Below are 21,342 nucleotides of genomic sequence, written 5' to 3'. Positions count from 1 at the left end.
TCAGTTTCCAGCTCCACAATTTACTGCACACTTGTTCTTGTATAAGTCACTTCACCTCCTGGGTCTCAGTTTCTTTATTTCTTTCTTTATTTTTTTCTGGAGAGTTTTTTGCTATAGGGCGTGTGCACTCACCAGAAAGACAGAGACACAGAAAGTGAGAAATCAACCCCAGGGGGGGATGGCCACGCTGCAATCCCTTCTCCTCCATTCTCCTCTAGGGATCTTGGGCACGCACACACACACGCCCGGCGTGAGTTTAAGCCACCAGGTCCAGGACTCGAACAGCGGTTGACTACATGGGAGTCCAGCGACATAGCCATTATGCTAACTGCTGGTCCCAGGGGTCTCATTTTTTTCATCTAATGGAAATAATAACTTTTTTTGAGTTCTTAGAGGATTGAATTAAATGAGACCAAGTATGTAAAAGCATTTAGCCTAGAAAAGATTACCTCATTATTGCTTTCAACATCAAGATTGATAAGAGGATTAATTAACATTTTTAGATTTTTTTTTCTTTTTGTCATAGCGTGTGCAAATGGGCCAGGATGGGGGGGGTGGGGGATGAGAGAGAGAGAGGTATCACCCCCCCTCAGGGAAGATGGCCACACTGCAATCCCTTCTCCATTCTTCTCTCAAAATCTTGGGCACACGTCACATGCGCCCAGTGTGTTTGCCAAGCTGCAGGCTCCAGGACTCCGGCTGCACCGCTGGCCACACGAGATCCAGCCAGATGCTACCACTGCCCCAATACGAGGACTCCGTAAAGGAACTACATTTCTCAGTTTACTAAATCTGCTCGTAAACATTCACAGTCTCACTTCCCAGGGTATTACGAACATCCTTTTTCTCCTGTCATAAATTATAGACTTGCTCCTATAAATTATCTCACAGAGGCAGTGTCCTGACAGTACCATTTTCTAAAAATATGTTGATTTTGAGCTATAAATTGATTTTTTTATTGTGATAAATTAAAATCCAATATCATCCAACAAGACACTAAACACACAGAGATCCAATTTTCCCCCTAGAGATTCAGTCTCTTTGATATTAAAGCGGATCTGGGGCAGCTCTGGGCCTCGAATAAGCAAAGGATACGTGGATGGTCTGGAGAGAACAGACTTGAGAGAAAAGAAAGGCAGAAATCAGAAGGTACAGGGAGAGAAGGGGACGCTTCCTACGACCTGTTTTGGGAGCATCTGAGAGTGACTCAGACATGTCCAGGAAATGCTCAGGTCTAGGCTCTCATAAATAATCTCCTGGGTTGTGTTCCAGGGTCTCATCTTCTCTTTGTGTCGCAGGTTTCTTCATTTGCAAACCAGTGAACCATTGGGTTGTCAGGGAAGTCATGATTCATGTTTGCATAGAAAAATGTGGAAAAATATGTCGTGACTTTCCCGACAACCTAATAGTTCACTCCTAAGGGACCGTCCATTTCTGACAACCTTTGAATGACTCATGTGGGCTATTCTTTCTGCCTTCACTGCCTCTCTGGCAAAGCAAGCATCTCAGGTAAGCAGGATCTTGGGTGCCAGCGTCTGGCTCAGACATTAGCATTTCCGTGTCATTTAACTTATGACTTCCTTGTTCTCTCCCTTCCTCTCTTTCATCCCGTCCCACTCTGAGTGCCTTCCCCTTGTTCTTTCCATCTCTGTCACATGCCAGGCCCTCCTGTGCTAGGCCCTGCGGATATAGCAAAGGATGAGACAAAGTGCCCCGTGTGGAGCTTGCAGTCTGACGGGACACAGGTCACCTCACTAGATACAGATGATCATGTGCTATAAGCTACCTGGGCTCACTCTGGGCTTGATGGAAGGATTTCTTACTCCTGTGTGGAGGACGTAGAAAGATGGCACGCATGGTAGGATAATAAAGCTAGTGGAGAAATATTATTTAGTACCTATAGCTTTTTATTATAGGAGTCATTATTCTACATCTTCAGCAATGAACTAATCTTGCACTAACCCCAAGTCGTGAGTAGTCTTATGGTGCCAGATGGTGGCACAGAGGAAAAACACAATCCTCTATACAGTAGACCCTTATATTAGGTCGTCAGAAAAGTCATGACCTATTTTTCTATGCAAAAATGCATCATGACTTTTCTGATGACTCAAGAGGAGGGTCACACGCAGAGGTCTCCCAGAACATGCCAGGCATTGAAGCTGGGGTAGGTCACAGTGTTGGAACCCTGTCGAGAGGCTACATCTCTGTCTCCCTGTCTCTTACTCATGGAATAAATAAATAAACATTAACAAGAGACAGATAGACAGGTACTTTGATTATCCTTGTCTTCCAGATGAGTAAGCAGGAGTACAAAGGCATTAAGAAAATTGCTTTAAACTACCATGTGATCTAGCAATCCCACAACTGGGTTTATACCCAAAGGAAATAAAATTAATACTCTGAGAAAATGCCTGCACTCTCAACTTTTGCTGTATTACCCATGATAGCCAAGTGGGGGATCAACCTAGGTGTCCATCAAAGAATGAATGGAAGAACATGTGGTATATAACACAATGGAATACCATTCAACCCGAAGAAAGAAGAAATACCTATCCTAGACCACAATTTGGATGAACAGTATGTGAAGTGAAATAAGCCTGGCACAGGAAGACAAATACTGCATGATCTCACTTATATGTGGGATCTGAAAGTGTTAAATTCATAGAAGCAGAAACTAGGACGGTGGCTACCAGAGGCAGAGTGGAGTAGGGGCAGAGGGATACCTTAGATAAGAAATACAAAATTTTACTTAAACATGAGGAATAACTCCAAGAAATACATTGTATAACGTGGTGAGTACAATTACTAACAATGTTTTGGGTCATCCAAAAAGTCATGATGCATTTTTTTTTTTTTGGAGAGGTTTTTGCTATACGGAGCGTGCGCTCGCCAGAAAGACAGAGAGAGATAGAGAGACAGAAAGTGAGAAATCACCCCCAGGGGGGGCTGGCCCTGCCACAATCCCTTCTCCTCCATTCTCTTCTCGGGATCTTGGGCACGCACGCACATGCACCCGGCATGAGTTTAAGCAACCAGGTCCAGGACGCAAACCACGGTCGACTACGTGGGAGTCCAGCAACATAGCCATTACGCTAACTGCTGGTCCTGTCATGATGCATTTTTGCATATTTCCAAGGACCCAATACTATATACTTAAAAACTGATAAGAGTAGATTTTACATGTTCTCACCACCCCCTCCCCACACACACAATAAGTAAATGAGGTAATGCATATGTTATTAGTTTAAAGGAGCTACTCCACAATGCATAAATATTTCATATATCATGTTATACATGATACATACAATATGTATCTGTCAGTTAGAAAAATAAATTAACAAAAGAAAGAAAATGGGTTTATATCCACAGAGCTGGTCAGTAGTCCCGAGACAGTCTGGACCCTGAGTATGTATATTCCTTCACTACATCAATCAGTCTCTCCAGTGCAGATCCTATAACAGTATGGAGGGTGGCCTACAGATTCAGACAGATCTTACTTGAATTCTGGTTGGAGGATAAAATGGCTAAAATATTGAGATAATAAAGCACCTTAGCTGGAGAAATGGCCTGATAAAAGGTTCACTGTTGTTCTGTATTGCTGGTTGTTTTCATAGTATTACCGAGCCCTAAAAGATAAGGGGATGCTTACTAGGTGAAGGGCAAAGGGTGTTCAATGATTCCATAATCTATCATTACACATAAGCAACCTAAAATGTTCAAAGTGAGGGGTCGCCTTGAGGAACTCATGGAAGTGGATAGAGCATGCTGCATACAGAAAATAGCAGGGCAGACACCCACATTGTGAAATGTGGACACTTATTGCAACTGTTTCCCAGTAGATTGCAACAGGTCTTAGAGAAAGCACACTTATATTGCAACTGTTTCCCAGTAGAATGCAATGAATCTCAAGGATACATACTGTAACTCTTTCCGAATAGGTTATAATGGGTATGAAAGAAAAGATACTTATTGCAACTGTTTCCCTATAAATTACAATAAATCTTAGAGAAAGCATACTTACATTGCAACTGTTTCCCAGTAGGTTGCAATGGATCTTAAAGGATACTGATTGCAACTGTTTCTCAGTAGATTACAGTGTGTATTAAAGCAAGGATACTTATTGCAACTGTTTCCCAGTAAATAGTAAAGGGTCTCAAACTTTCTTAGTGTAAACAAAAGCATCTTAGGGATTATGTCACGTGCCTACCTCTGCATATATTAAGTATACCTTCAGGGACCTGGACTACATCAATTATTAACTGAAACTCTAATGAACATGATTGAGTCAAAACTCTGGTGGGACATTTCAGATCTTCCACCAGTATGCCCTCTGCCTACCTTTGCAATTTTCTCCATCACTGGCAGTAATTATGCATCCTCCTATCCATAAACACCAAGCATCTCATTCTTCTCAACATCTGCCTTCCCTTCATGACTTTCCTACTTCAGGGGAAATTCCTGTGGTTACAGAATGTCTCTTATTTCTCTAACTTCAAACCCTGTCTAGCTTTCAAAGTGTCGCTCTTTCTGCTTAAATCATCCCATATTTTTTTCATATGGAAGAAATCATTTATTTTAAATGTTCATAATAATTTTATACTTTTCTTTTATTACAGTCATTATTCTTGTTTTAAGTTTTTAGTTCTTTATGTGTATCTTACCTCCAAGTCTGAAATGAAAGTTTCTTAAAGGAAAGCTTCAAGTTAGTCCATCCCTCCCTACCAGTGTGTCCTTTTCACTCAATCAGCATTGGTGGGAAGAAGGAACAAAAGAATGAATGAGTGAAAATGACAATGAGATAATTTCAGAGTCTAGACAGGAGTCTTATATCTAATCTGACTCTAAACACCTCTTTATGTAACAAATATTTTATAATCCTTTTTTACTGTCTGCAAGTGATTCCATAATCTCCCAGTACACATAAGCAACCTAAAATGGCCTAATTATCACATAAAGAAGTAATACAAGAAGATGATTTCTAATAAAAATAATTTAATTTATACATGCTTCGTTAAAACTACAGTAAAAACATAATCAGAGTGGGACCAGCAGTTGGCATAATGGCTATGTCACTGGACTTGCATGTAGTCAACTGTGGTTTGAGTCCCAGACCTGGTGGCTTAAACTCATGCTGGGTGTGTGTATGTGTGCCCAAGATCCTGAGAGGAGAATGGAAGAGAAGGGATTGTGTCCCTGGGGGTGATTTCTTGTTTTCTATCTCGTTGTCTCTCTCTTCCTGGTGAGCGCATGTGCCCTATAGCAAAAAACTCTCTCTCAAAAAAATTACCAAAACAAAACAAAAACAAAAACAAACAAACAAAAAAACAACATAATCAGAGCCAGCCAGTGGCATAAGTGTCGAGGCAGCTGGATCCCTCATGGCTAACTGCACAGTTCAAGTCTCCAGACTCAGAGGCTTGGAAAACATGCTGGGTGTGTTTGCATGCATGTTAGAACCCCAAAAGGAGAATAAAGGAGAAGGGACTAAGGTGTGGTCATCTTCCCTGGAACAGAGATGGGAAGGGGGTTTTTCACTGTCTCTCTGTCTGTCTTCAGTGAGCACATATGCCCTCTGGAAAAACTTAGAGGAAAAAAAAAAGGTAATATTGAATCTACTCTATTATACATAGAAGGAAATCATTTATAAAACTTGGTATGTTGGGGCTGGCAAGTGGCATGGTGGTTAAGGGCACTGAACTCCTAGATGGTTGACTGTGGTTCAAGTCCTGGACCTGGAGTCTTGCTTTCTCACTTTCTCCCTTTCTCTGTTTCACTCACTTTTCCCTCTCTGGTCAAATTTAAACAAACAAACAAATAAATTTAAATAAAATGATATAAAATATGGTATGTAAGTATTAGTAACACCTTACTAGTATCAAGACCTCTGACCAGACCATCTGGATTTGAATTCCAGCTCTGATACTTACTGGCTGACTTAAATGCTTGACGCTCAGTTTTCCCATCTGTAAAATGGCAATGATAACAGCATCTACTGCACAGACTTGTCAGAGTATACACAACGGTGCACACAGTGGCCCTAAGTAATGCTGGCTCACACAAAAGAACAAGAAAATGCAAATTATGGGAAACTACACACAGGACTGAGCACAGAAAGTTCCACACCTTGAATAGTTGGGACAGACCGCTGCCCTCCACGCTAACAGAGTTATCACTGGGATCCTGGGGTATTTATGATTGCTTATATCATAAGTTGCAATCAGTCTGTAAAGGAGGTTGTAAACAGAAAGAGAACTGCAGTAGGAGGGTTCACTGGGAAGACAGCTCTTACTGATGCTGGAAGGTCTGTTCTGAGTCTACAGTGAGGTCAGGGCCACTTCCAGAACCTCAGAGTCTTTATCTGTGAAATGACGATGACCTCTCTCCTGCCTTAACATCCAGAGTCCAGTCTGAGGACCTACTGATACATTCATATGAATATATTTCTACTCTTGATGTGCCACTCTAATAACAGTAAGTTTAGGTATGGCATCTTCTGCATTTTCATGGATACTTTGATATATTAGCCATATTTAGGATCTGAACAGCTTTCAATATTGTTTTATTCCCTGCAACATGCTAATAATAAAATTTACTCATATAAGGAATGGGATCAGGACTTTTTTGAAATTCAAGACAGGGTGTAAATTACTGCAAAGGGTCTCTTTAATTGGGATCAAAACATGTTTGACAGCTTTTGGATTTTAAAATTCCAGCTATTGTCACATTCTGCAAATGTTTCTTTTCTCAGTTAAAAAAAAAAAAAAGTGCAGTCAGGCTTGAGCAAAAATACCTTAGACAAGATAAACAACTAAGATTTGTCATTCCAGATGACAAAGACCCAGTTTTTCATTTCTTTGATATGTAGGGCAAATAGTTCCCTTAGACTCTTATCTGGCACAATGCAGTCAGTCCCCTGCTGGGCAATGACAAAGGTTTAATAAAATGTTCTTGCATAATCTCCAGTGCAGGTTCTTCCAATAAAAATATATCAATAGGCACCAACTTTAAAGGAAAAACAGAATCTTAAAATTAGTCTCAGAAATCAACTTAGCGAAGACTTCACTACCTCCTCCTCTGTTTGACTCTGTTTAATATTATCCCACTACATGGTGGTTGTTTGATTACCCTGGGGATGGGGAACTCACGTGCACAAAGGGCAGCCCATCTGTGTTGAATTGTCCTGACTGATAAGACAGTTTTTTTAGTGATAAGTTGAAACGGCCTCCTAGAAACTTCTCTTGCCTGGTCCTGGCTCCCATCCTTGAGGTCACACAGAACAAGTCAGCTATTTCTTTCAGTAGACAACTCTTTGGAGAAACGAACATTAACGATATGGAGTGACCTGCCCCTTACTATCTCGACTCAGATTTAAACACGTTCAGTCCTTCTGATTGTGTTTTCAGGACTTGGATTGAGGTGTATTAACAAGCAAGGTTGCAGAAGGTGGATGCTGCTGAGGCTAACGATCAAACAGAATGGGCATAGTCTAAGCCAGGCAGAAAATACTCAGCTCTGCATCCTTCCTGATTCTCCACAGAGAGCTGACATTTTCTGCACAAAGCCAAATGACTTTGGGCTGAAATAACACTTTCATTGTCATTGTTTATTGCCCAGGTAACAAATGAAAAAAAAAAAAAAAGTGCTAAGAGGTTTGGTGGTATCTTCATTAGTTAAAATACAGGTGACTAGGATCTTGCCTATGTGTTGGTGAGGTATATGATGGAATAATAAAACCATAAACATGGCCCCCAGACAGCACAGGATACACTGCCTCTGCCACATTGGATATGCCAGTCACCATGATGAAGGGGAAGTTGGGAAGAGACCAGAGTTGACATCATAATATGGCACATATAAATCATCATGAAAGTACTTTTCAGGTTTGATCGTCATGACTCCTGTCAAGGATTCTGAAGGACCAGTAATATTCTCCAAGTTTGTACAAACCCAAAGTTCTTCACCTTCTGTGCATTACCCAAGATCCCATGGGGCTACATCTGTGTCAAGAAGTCTCAGCTCAGCATGGTTTCCGGTCCCCTAGCTGCCCATGTCTTCCTCGTCAGGATAAACTTTGATTTGCCTATGTTCCTTCTAAACTGTGGGATTCAAAACTGAGCACCTGTCTTTAAATGATAGTCTTTCCAGGAAAGAGAAAAACTTCCCTGATTTCTGGAACCACGGTTACACAAAGGCAGGAGTGGCTCATGCTACCAGCTCATTCTGCTGATTTCAGGCCCCTTCACGACCAGTGCTGGGTCCTCAGTCTCAACTCCTTTCTACCATAGCCTCCCCAGATAGGCCCACTTTCCCCTATCACAGACAGGTAAACTGCACTCATTTTTGATCCAAGCCAATTCCAGATGAAATTCAAGTTCTACCTTCTCCATACTGGACTGTACTCCAAACAATGAAAAGTTTTCTATAATGTTTTAACATTGAAAAAATTCATTCTGGCTGGGAAGAGATTGCCCTTTTCAGGACTAGACGTTTTCAATCACAATGAAGGGCAGGCCAGGAGCACGTCTGCAACATGCAAACTAACCAATCCAGGGCCATGCCTGTTCTGTTAGCCCGCACACCTCCGAAGGCAATATTTCTCTGCCTAAATCACACCAAGGCCGTGTTGCATGTAATATGGGCACTGCTTCTGTAGTTTAGAGCCAGATGAAATTCTCCAAACTAGCCTGTGGAAAACCCAATAGGGACCTTGGTTTAGGGGCTCCCCCACCCCCAGTCACACATACCTGCTTCTTGACCCCCCTCATGTCCTCCCCCTGTGGTCCTGTGTGGGGTACTGTGGCCCTGTCTCTAGGACTGGTGAGCATGAGGAACTAAGCTTTCCCCCAAGCCTGTCCTGTGTCCCTCTTAGACTCCACCTGATGGACCAGTTCAGAAAAGAACACAGAACATAGGCAAACTTAGGAAGTCACTTATCCTGAGGGGTAACAGGCATCATGACCAAGCAAAAGAATTCATGACCCAGACTCTCTAGGTTCTAATCCTGTTTTTGCCACCACTTATGATCAACCAGTCATGTCACTTTTTCTGTCCTCGATGTTTTCAACTCTAAACTGGAGAGAATCGTGTCATCTACAATATAGGCAGATGTGAGGATTAAATGACCTTGTACTCACCAAGGGCTTACAACAATGTCTGGCATCTACCATGGACTCAACAAAGTTGCTATGATTACTTTCTCATAAGGCTGTTGGGAGGATGAGACTGAATAATGCAGGTAAAATGGCTAACACGCACCTACCTAAGAGATACTCAACAAATGGAAACCATTATTACTAGCTAGTTTTTATCTTTTTTCAGGTTTTTGTCATAGGATGTGTGCACTTGCTGGAAAGGAGAGAGACAGAGAGAGGGAAAGTGAGAAATCACCCCTTACAGGGGGTGGCCATGCCATGATACCTCTCCTCTTTTCTCCTCTTGGTATCTTAGGCACACGTACGGGGGAGCCTAACATGATTTTCAAACCACTGGGTCCGGGACTCAAACTGTGGTCAGCCATATGGGAGTTTAGCACCTTAAAAACCACACCAACCGCTGGCCCTACTAGTTATTTTTAAATTATGGTGTATGTATGTGTGTGTATATACATATACTTGGATGACAGAGTTTTAACCTTTGAACAGTTTTTGAGTGAACACATCCATGGCATTAAGTGGCTTCACATTTTTGTGCAACTGTCACCACCATCTATCTCTAGAACATTTTCATCTTTCCACTCTGAAACTCCATGCCCATTGAATAACAACTCCCCATCCACCCTCTCCCTAATCCCTGGCAGCCACTACTTCACTTTCTACCTCTATGATGTTGAGCCCGCTAAGAACGTCCTCTAAGTGGAATCATATGGCATTGGTCATTTTGTGTCAGGTGTACTTCCCTCAGCATGTGTGGGAGGGTCATCTGTGTTAACGACGCAAGTCAGAATTCTTTCCACGTTAAGGCTCCGCGGTGCTGCAGTCAATGTCCATACTTCATTGCATTTATCTTGAGATGTGTCAAAGGACACTTGGGTGGCTCCCAATGCACGGCTATTGCGGGTAAGAGGATGTGTGTACAAATATGTGTTCTATCACCAGTTATTCTGGAGCAATTTTTCTATAACTTTTCTTCCTTCAAGAAAACACTTTTTTTTTTTAGAATTTTTTTTTTTTTAAAGAGGTTTTTGCTATAGGGCACATGCGCTCACCAGAAAGACAGAAAGAAACAGAGAGACAGAAAGTGAGAAATCATCCCCCAGGGGGGATGGTCTTGGTCTTGCTGCAATCCCTTCTCCTCCATTCTCCTCTTGGGATCTTAGGCATGCACACACACATGCCTGGTGTGAGTTTAAGCCACTGGGTCCAAGACTCAAACCGCAGTGTACTACATGGGAGTCCAGCGACATAGCCATTACACCTACTGCTGGTCCCGAGAGAGGTTTTGTTTTGTTTTGCTATAGGGCGTGTATGCTCACTGGAGATATAGAGAGAGACAGAGAGTGAGAAATCACCCCCCGCCCTGGGGGGTGGCCATGCTGCAATTCCTTCTCCTCTACTCTCCTCCTGAAATCTTAGGCACACATGCACATGCGCCCAGTGAGTTTTAAGCCCCTAGGTCCTGGACTCAAACCATGGTTGACTACATGGGAGTCCAGAGACATAACCATTATGCCATTTGCTGGTCCCAAGAAAACACTTTTCTACCTTTAAATTGTCATCTACTATCCTATGTTATCCATTACAAGCAGAATAAGGAAGATAATAATGCAAAATGACTACAGTCAAGTAACTTGACTGGTTGAATGTTATTTATAGAGCTCTTGATAAATTATCTTTGTGAGGTTCAAAGGAGGTGATGTATGTGGAGGCGTTTTATAAGCTGTAAAACACTGAATAAAAAGAAGGAAAAACAAATCCATTTGACTCCGGCTTTCTTGGGAAAACAAAACATAGAATGGTTCTCTGTTTTGCCCTTGCCATCAACGGATAGGACCAACAATGTCAGGCAAGCTCTGGGGATGAGTCTTGGAGTTAATTGCAGCTGTGAGGTTGATGAAAATACAAACCACTTCTTCAGTGGGGTTCAACACACATATCAGCCCTCACATTTCTTGGCTGTGCAGCGACAGATTTTTTTTTTTTTTTCAGATTGAGAACTCTATTTATTCTTTTTGATTACAGCAATTGCAAGGTGCTACAGGTTAAACTCAAGAGAGCCTGGATGCTCCGCCTGAGTCAAAAGACCTACACATGTCTCCCTGTAGGGCGCATGTCATTAAAGTTGCCAACACACAAAGAAATTTAACTTAAACTGTCACATTACCCGGTGCTCTTCAAAGCTCATCAATCTCCCATTAGGTTACCAGGATGGTGTGACACTTTTGTCACAATTACACTGTAAGAAACACAGTGCCGTCACACTGCGGCCAAGTCAGCAAAGACACTCACTTTGATGGACGATCACAGTTGATCAAGTTTGTCAGTTGCTTTATATGTTTTTATGCTTGTTTGATATTCCTGCCCAGAGTAGAGGCTTCTAAGGGCATATCTGTCAATGGATTCAATTTCCCCACACCACGTGACTCTTTCACTTACCCCTGTCTTCTCATCAAAGATTTTGATCCCTCCAAAGGAGATGGTTAAAAAGATTTTCTGTTTGTGTTCTCCCTTGGAACGAGCGCCAGCAACAACGCCCTGTCGAAAGGAAGAACATAGTTTTTACTTCAGTGTTTTCATTTGAAAATTCCCTCCGGTCCCAAAGGCATGTCAGATGCCATTAACCAGTGCCACCAATCATTCACACCCTTCTCTTCCCCCTTTCACATTTCTCTTTACAATGCACCCATATCTTTGTCCTCCGGGGGTACTACTTGTCCTAAGTGTTATAATACTGTGTAAGTAGATACTAGAACAGTCACCCATTGGACTAAACAAGGTTTACCAAATGCCTACCTGTGCCTAGGTATTCAGAACAGTGGGTCCCAAGACAGACACGATATGGTCTTGTAGTCCCATCTTGGCTCAGTTTGGGACTAGATACGATTTTACAATCATTTAAATAAAGGTGAGTCACTGAATTCATTCCTAAATGTGATTTATTTTTGCACTTCTGAAAAACGCTTTCATATGAATCAATTTTAGAGGTTAGAAAGAAAAGCAAAAACAAATGCCAGACTGTATGTCTCAATTTTGTTTGAAAAAATGTGATCGTGACAGTTACGTGCCATTTGTCCTGTTAATACAAAAGACATTTTGCATTTGCCACGACTTTCTTTTCTTCAGTTTTCAAGGAAAGCACCAATCAAATGCTTTGCATTTGTCAAGGCAGCTGTTTCTCCAATTTCCCAAAGTTTTTATAAGCCGGGAGCCAACTTCACGGAGGGTGGCAGTGCTGCTGTGCCCCTGCTCCATCGGGAGCCCTTAGGACAGTGCCTGGAGGGCAGGAAGTGCTCAGCGCGGAATTGCTGAATGGACGTGTGTGGTCCACAGGTCCCCCCAAAGTGGATTTAATTCCAGTTATGAATAAAGACACTTACTTGCCTTTTTATTCATTTATTTATTTAGTTTTTTTGCTATAGGGTATGTGTGCTCACTGAAGAGGAGAGAGAAAGAGAAAGACGGACAGAGGAAAAGTGAGAAATCACCCCCCAGGGGGAATGGCCACGCTGCAATCCCTTTTCTTTCATTCTCCTCTTGGGACTTTGGGCATGCATGCACATGCGCCCGGAGTGATTTTTCAAGCACTGGGTCTAAGACTTGAACCATGACTGGCCAAGTGGGAGTCCAGGACCTTAACTACAACACCACCTGTTGGCCTCCTTACTTGCCTTTTAAATTAGCCTGTGGTAGCAGTTACATGTAGGCATGGGCTTCATACCAGAGCACAACTGAGAGGGTAAAGATATTTCAAAGGATCGAAACTCAAGAGCTGTGACTGACTCTGCCCTGGGGTCTTGAGGCTGTCGGCCCCTCGTCACTGAGGGCAACGGCTGATGTCTAGTCGTTACAGTTTGGGGCTTACAGGAGCAGAACAGGCTACACCAATACTGACTTCAGTACTTCAGGAGAGGAATGTAGTCTGTGCAGGTCTCAGAACAGGATGTCCTCAGCATCAGTTTTTGGAAAAAACAGTGTTGGGGCCGGGAGGTGGTGTGGTAGTTAAGGGTGCTGGACTCCCACGTGGCTGGCCACAGTTTGAATCCAGAACCTGACGACCTGCTCTCTCACTTAATATCTCTTGCTCTGTCCTTCTTTGGTAGAATTTAAAAATAATGAACAAATGAACAAAAAGAAAAGAAAAGGAAAGGGGAAAAAAAGGAAGGAAGGAAGGAAGTAAAAGAAAAGAAAAGAAAGAAAGAATGAGAGAAAGAGAGGAAGAAGAGAAAAAAGAAAAGAGAGAAAAAAGAAAGAAAAGAGAGAGAAGGAGAAAGGAAGGAAGGAAGGAAGGAAGGAAGGAAGGAAGGAAGGAGGAAAGGAGAAAGGAAGGAAGGAAAGAAAGGGAGGGAGGGAAAGAAAGGAAGGAAGGAGGGAGGGAAAGGAAGGACAATAGGAAGTTAAAATAATTCTTAAAAAACAAACAAACAAACAAAACAAAACAGTGTTAGGAACAGTAGGTTAGACCAGAGGCACAAGGAAGCCACATGGGCATGGGATTTGATTATCCTCACTTTGGATATTGGAATTTTTTTTTTTCTTTTTTAGAATCAGAATATAAGATTATACTTCTGGTTCTATGATCTTAGACAAATTATCTTACCTCTTTTCTATTTCCTTAAGTGTAATTTTTTTTTTCACAATGGAGATTTTAAATGAACATTTACAAGAGGTCTTTGAAAAGCTCATGGAAACTGCATAGTTTACATATATAAACTATGCATGCTATGTGTGGATTTCAAAAAACTTTTGTACCCAAATAAACTCGTACTTTAATTCTATTTTCCCACAGCTTGTTGGAGTCCCCTCACATGTGAAGTACTCAGTACAATGCCTGATGCACTGCAGGGATGTGATAAAAATATTATCCAGTCAATGAATGAGCATCCATTAAAATGTGTGGTCCAGTTCCTGTTTGGACACTTCCTAGTAGGAAATCCACTCCCTCCTAAGCCACCCATTCATTCTTCAGCACGCATAACATTCAGAGTGTAAGAGACAGAGGAAAACTTAAAACTAATTGATTCAACTTCCTCAACAGATGGATGAGAGAAATGATGTTCTGAAAGGAGACAGACCTGAGATGGCAGAGAATGAATGGAAAGCTCAGATGACAGCTCAGCTGTCTAAATTCTCAGAGTTGGGAGAAATGATTCCTCTGTACATTATGTTTTATTTCTAGGGAGCTGGAATGTGTCTTCTATAACGTCTGCCCCAGTGCACCTCTTCTGGCCTTCCAGGACTGTTAACACATCAACATCAGAACCTTCTGCTTCTAATTGGCCAGAGCAAGACACCTTCAAAGTGATGTCCTCTGTCTCTTCAACCCCTGCCACCCCCCTATTTAATGGCTTTTAATCATTTTTAAAAATTGCCAGAGGACATCCTGCACTAGCTGGAGAGGGAGGGAGAGGGAAAAAGCGCCCCTCATGGGACATGGTCATACAATCTCTTTCCTCTTTTTCTCCATCCTGTCTGGATTTGGGCACACATCCACACAAGCCCAGCATGTTTCTCAAGTCACTGAGGCTGGAATTCACACCACGATAGGCCAAGTGGGATCAGATCCCTTAACCACTAGGCTTTAGGGCTGGGCCCTTACTTAATGGTTTTTAGATTTCTCAGTATTCTGCTTGCTTCCCCATGAATTTACTGTGGGATGTTTTTAATGAACATGGAGAATGGTCAAAGTATGTCTCTGGAATGCCAGGGAAAATTCCTATTTCTGTTCAATGCCACCTTCTCTGACCTTAGCTAGAAGAGCACACCCTTCATGCCAGATTGCATCACATTCATTTCCCGGCTTCAGTTTTCCTCATGGCATACAGCACCATCTGACAGGCCATGTATTCATTCGCTGACTGTGGGTCTTTCCCAATAGAACGAGCAGCTCAGCTGGAGGTGGAACTTTATCACTGTAGTGCCTAGTGCTGAGAACAGAGCAGGCGCTCACAGAGAAGTGAAATGACGTCCCTCATTTGGGTAGCAACCGAGTAGACAGGCCAGATGTGGCACCTGTAAAAACTTCAAAATCTGTGTTCTTGGCTGAATTTGGAGTAAAATAATGTATGCTGTCACCCCTCCATCTCCTCAATTTTTAATCTCAGGTATCCAGAATACACACACACACACACACACACACACACACACACACACACACACACAAAACAACAGAACAAAGAGTAGCTCTCTGCTTTGATCTTACTGTGCCCTCAAAGCCATGTACATATGTAGAAACCTAACTGCCAGTGTGATAGTATTAAGAGATGGGGTCCATGAGACCAGCAGATGGCGTAACGTCACTGGACTCCCACCTAGTCAACTGTGGTTTGGGTCCAGGACCCCTGCAGCTAAAAGCTCACACCACACAAATGTGTGTGCATGCCCAAAATCCTGAGAGGAGAATGGTGGTGAAGGGACTGTGGAATGGCCATCCCCCCAGGTGGTGATCTCTCGCTTTCTGTCTCTCTCTGTCTCTCTAGCAAGTGCGCGCACCCTATCGCAAAAATCTCTTAAAAAAAAAAAAAGAAAGAAAAAGAGGTGGGGCCTTTAGCAGGTGACTCAGTCAGGAGGCCTGCTACAAAAGGGCTTAATGGACTGGGTTCATTCTACTTTGTGCATTTCTGTTACTCAGCAGAGTGAGGACACAGTGTCTGTCCTCTCTGCAGGACAGAGACTCAAGGAACCATCCTGATGCTGAAACAGGGCCCCTGCCAGACACCAAACCTGTCAGCACCTTGATCTTGAACTTCCCGGCATTCAGAATTGTGAGAACTCAATTCCTGTCCTTTATAAATTACCCAGTCTCAAGTATTTGGTTCTAGTGGCATAAATGAACTAAGACATCCCCTCATAAAGGAAAAGATTGGGAGAACTGTGTCAAATGGGATTTCTTCCTTCTTTCTTGGTCAGGTGAGGCCATCACAGGACCTGGTGGGAGAGAGTTGCACCTTCGGTCAAGAAGAGCAGTTCCAACATCTCTCTCTCTAAGAGAGCCCTAACAATCCCTAGTTCACAGAGTTCCTAGAACAGCAACTAGCAGTAACTCCTGGCACACGGTGGTGCTGACTCCACACTGAGGCCTCCTAGGCTTGCTGGTTCCAAGTAGTGATAAAAGAACTCTGGGGCAGAAAACGGCAGTACATGAGAAAGGCTGGAAGGAGTCAGCATGCACCATCCATGAACTTTTCTGCTTGTGGCTGCTAGCGGTGGCTTTCCTAGACAAGTAAAAGAAAGAGAGACTATCTATGCAGTGCTATCTTTGGGGAAATTAAAGTCCAATTTTATCAAGCATGCTTCTCTTGCCAATCAAGACTCTGAGCCAAGCTCTGAAAACCTGCACTAACTCCAGGCAGGCCTGCTACCTGACAGCATGCCTCAGGGCTCACCTCCCAAGCTCATCCACTGCCATTAGGTGGAACTAACAGAGGGCCAGAGACAGCCTGAGTGGGGAGGGGAGGCATGTAGGCTGTCAATGTAGGTGCTATTTGGGCTCTGTTCCAAATGCTACCCATCTGACCTGGTAAGAAAATTGGACATTGAGAACCAAATGTTTTCTTGGGTATCTACTATGTGGTAGAGGTTCTTTGTCATGTCATACAATTAAGTCCACTCACTTAATTCCCAGGAAATAAGAATCTTTGCCCTCATTTTACAGTTGAGGAACCATAAGGTGAGAGAGGTCAAGTGATTTCCTAAAACTTAAAGAAGTGAACAAATCATGTAACTGGAATCCAGTGATCTTTCAGATTCTACAGGTAGGGTTTGTTCCATTGTAACCCTCTGCACTCAAGAGCTTTTTAAAATGAAATCGATTTCTTTTAAAATACCACATGGGTGAGCCTGCAGTATGGTGGTTAAGGTGGCTGGGTCCCACAGGGTCAACTTCACAGTTCATGTCTCAGACCCAGCTGCTTGTGAAACATGCCAGACATGTGTGCACACATACACAAAACCCTGAAAGGTGGGAGAAATGGAGGGGAAGGGATTGTAGCATGACCATTCCGTATAAGAGGTGCTTTCTTGCTTTCCCTCTATGTGTGTGCCCCTCTCTCTGTTGAGCGCATGTGCACTCTGGCAGAAATTCAAAACAACATACAAACAAAAACATGCAGCGATGCATGCCAAACCAAAAATACATCGAAAAGTTTATGAACATAACCAGGTGGGACCACCAGCTTCAAAAGTCAGTGGTGAAGAACTCTAACACGAGAATAATCTCAATTCTTAACTCTTAGAGTAAGTCAGGACTCTTACATAAACTATGCACGCACTGTGGGGAGGGCTCAGTAAATAACAATGACCATTATACTGATACTAATATTGATATTATTAAGTAACAGCATGAGCTAGGCACTGTGCAAATGATTGGCATAGCCCTCTCTAAGGGAGTCACAGGAAGGCCATGTCTTTACACACAGAGAAGGGGTCAGGCTTCCCTGGCCAGCTCAGGGTTGCAGTGAGGAGCAGACGGACAATGTGCATGCAAGGGCTTTGAGAACCCTGGTACAGCATGGTGCATATGATCAGTGCTGTCTGGGAACTCCAGGGAACATGTGAAACACACATGTAAGCCAAACAGGCTTTAAACATGAATGCTGAAAATAGAATGCTGTTCCAGTATGCCCCACACAATGAACCTAATCTCCATTATTAACATTATTAGTTCTGCTACTTATCAGCTATATGAATTGGGGAGGGGGGGAGAGTATCCCAAGTTCCTTTTTCTTAGTTAAATATGGGAAAGCAAATTTTCTTCTCTGTCCTGCTTTGTGATCAGAGAGGGAGACTGAAGACTGCATACCCTGGTCTCCTGAGCCCCTGTGCTCCTGGCTTCCACCATGCAAGACACACAGGAGATGGGAGAGGGTAGAATAAGAGAGGAGCCAGGCATTTCTTCCCATTCTCTTCTCCCCCTTGATCTTTATTTTTGTTTGGTGAGGGAGGAAGTCTACTTACTTTATCAGTCTTCCCCTCCCTGGGTCCTAGGAAATATATTCTTCCTCAGAGTGATAAGATCTCTCCACTACTGCTAGACTTGGCGTGTCTCACCACCCGCTGTCTGTGGCCTTACCCTTGCCTTCCTCTGCAAGGACCTCCTTCATCGCAGTTCGTCCTCTGACCTATCTGCTCCTGTCAGGACCCTGGCTGGTAGACTCAGGGCTCTACACTAAGGACTTCCAGGAACTGAGGGAGATCGCCCACTCTCCCACAGCGTCAACAGCTACCAATTTGTCCAAGGACCCTGAGAGCTGCCTACATCTGAGGTTAATGATGTGTGTTTATTGGATAGCACCTTACTGATAAGAGCTTCAAATCTAGTTGGGGCACAAAGATTAATTAAGTGAAATACAAAACAATACAAAATAAAACGCGAAACTATGCCCTGTCCTGTCAAATACTGGTCTCCAGACCTGGGTTTGAATTCTGAGCTTATTACAGACTAAATGAAGGTTATGGGGTTTAATTGCTCAGAATCTCATCTTATTTATAAAAAAGGGAGGCCACTATCTGGCTCCTAAGAGCAAAACATATCATACATATCTAAGTGCTTTTGGGACTGTAGATTAAAATATGATGAGGACGAGGAGGATGCTTTGCTGGGAGACAGGTAATGGGTTACTTATACAATAAGAACCCATCTCAAACCTCCACAGTCTAAAAGAAAACTCTAAAACAGGAAACTGTATTAGCTTCAGAGACTCTAGCAAAAGAAAACTTTTTTTTTAGTCTCGTATGGCTTAACACAAGCAAATGAGCTTTTTATAAGACTAAGAGGCATTTTGTACTCCTCTGTGTCATACTTTCCTGGGCAGGTGGCCAAATAGAGAATCGATCATTTATGTTTCTGTGTTTCCTAAAGAAAAACCACTGGGAGCTGAAATGTCAACATTCTGCTCAGCAACTGGCAAATAATGAAACACAGTCGTCTGGGAAGCAAGAACCCCTGAACGAGTTCAGTGCATCTGACAGAAGTGTGTTATGGCAGGACAAACACAAACACTCAGGGCTTTGGGGCCCTCATGGTTATAAGAGGTGACAGATGGAACACTTCACCACAGGTAACACACACACACACACGTATGGCTGCCAGGTCCTGACAACTTGGCCCACTGTTAATTCTAAAGGAGAACTTTCAGGGACAGAGGCCAACTTCTGACTCGTTTCTTCTTAGACCTCAGTGCTTCCATGAAAGCAGATGACCAGTGCAATGCTCTGGAACCTGAAGCAATGGCATTTTCTAGATACAGAAGAAAGGAAGGTGCATCAACTATTTTCTCTTCTTTAGTAGACTTGTAGCTCTGGGTGAAAACTAGTCTTTGCAGATCAAGGGTTATGTAATGACATTTTCTTGATGTCTTTTAATTAAGACTTGTCAGGAATAAATCTCTCTTTGCTTGACTTTGTAGTCAGTAAGGAGCGACTTCTGCACGAATGAAGATCCCAGCCTTTATTCCCATTCATGACTGAGGTCCCCTGGAGATGGCAGGCATGACTCTATATGATTGGGAAGCTTAAAGCAGAAGCTGAACACACAGTCTCAGTGCCTTTTGGGCTCTCTCTGTGCAGCCTACCTGCTGGTAGACAGGTTGCAGTCTGGTATGATTTCATGCATGAGTCCGGGGTTTTACACTGGAGCAGGGCAGAGGTTTGGGGGAAATAAGGAGGACTTCAGTTATCCAGCTTTTCCACTAAACAGGTGAGATAACCTGTCTCATCCAAGGATGTCCACTGTGTGTCTTAAGTTACAAGGCTGTGGTTTATTGGGTTGTTGGGAAAGTCATGGTGCATTTTAACGCAGAAAAAAATGTGTCATGACATTTCCTACAACACAATATCTCTTCCTGTCTAAGTCCTTCATCTTGTGATCATTAAGTCTTGAACTTAGAAGAAAGCAGCATATTATAGGGTTGTCCTAAAATCTCATAATATTGCTTAATTATTGAGAGAAAAAAAGTTACATTAATCTCTTCCAAGGTGACAGCATGTGAAAATATGATATTAATGTCTTTTAGACCATTTTAGTACATTATTTATACTAGAGAAACAACTATTAAAATAGTATATGTTTATGTATCATCTTAAAAAACATAAAGAAGGTAATAGATACATAGTACAGAAAACTGAGTTTCTAAAATCATGATTCCAGGTCCCAGAGACTTCCCATGTGACTTTTCTCATATGGCATAATGGCTATGTCGCTGAACCACAGTTTGAGTCCTGGACCCAGTGGCTTAAACTCACACCAGGCGCGTATACATGCGTGCCCAAGATCCCGAGAGAGAATGGAGTAGAAGGTATTGCAGTGTGTCCATGCCCCCTGGGGGTTGATTTCTCACTTTCTATCTCTCTGTCTCTCTCTGTCTTTCGGGCGAGCACATGCGCCCTACAGCAAAAACCTCTCCAAAAAAAAAATAAATAAAATCATGATTCCTAGAGCCACACTATAGGGAGACAGCATCTGACATACATGTTACACTGCTAAGAAAGGTTTTATTATTAAAATAGCTGATTTATGAAGCATCTATGGAAATAAAAAAGGGATGTAGAGGGGGTTTTACAGATTTTACCCTCATTTATACTTTTAGGCACTCAGTCAAGCTTTGTTTATCTTTCTCTTTTCTCCCTCTTTCTTAAACTTACAAATATTTTTTGCTGACCACATGTGTCCTTATGGACTGTTTGAATACACTGCAAAAAAAGCTCATATATATTATTAGGTGGGGAAATAAAAACAGGATATGAAACTGTATAAATTGTAATTCTGATTTAATTACACATGTGAATAATTCATATATATATGTGTGTATATATATATATATATATATATGTTAACTTGATGATCATAGAAATAATTAAATTTTGTATGTTTCAAATACATTACATATCCACAGAGCTCTTACTAAATTACACTTTTCCATTTCCTAAAAAAAATGTTTAGCTACTTATTTCCTTCATAAAAGAGAGACAGATGGGGGACCAGCAGTTAGCATAATGGCTATGTCACTCCCATGTAGTCGACCGCAATTCGCGTCCCGAACCTGGTGGCTTAAACTCACACCAGGTGCATGTGCTTGCGTGCCCATGATCCCAAGAGGAGAATGGAGAAGGGATTGCGGCATGGCCATCCCCCCTGGAGAGTGATTCCTCGCTTTCTCTCTCTGTCTCTCTCTGTCTTTCTCGTGAGCACACA

The 21,342-nt window shown here is 42.5% G+C and overlaps 1 protein-coding gene across 1 annotated transcript in view; it reads right to left on the bottom strand.

Moving 5' to 3' along the window:
• Nucleotides 1–21,342, bottom strand: part of DAB1 (DAB adaptor protein 1) — a gene marked incomplete in the record, with an annotated part of 348,250 nt that overhangs the window by 150,294 nt on the left and 176,614 nt on the right. The window contains 1 exon segment of the mRNA XM_027770885.1: nucleotides 11,592–11,690. Coding sequence (XP_027626686.1) covers nucleotides 11,592–11,690 — 99 coding nt within the window.

This window comes from Tupaia chinensis, unplaced genomic scaffold (assembly GCF_000334495.1).
Source record: "Tupaia chinensis unplaced genomic scaffold, TupChi_1.0 Scaffold000165_2, whole genome shotgun sequence".
Lineage (NCBI taxonomy): Eukaryota > Metazoa > Chordata > Mammalia > Scandentia > Tupaiidae > Tupaia > Tupaia belangeri.
Note: the sequence above shows the minus strand (reverse complement) of the source record. Positions and strands in the feature narration are given on the sequence as shown.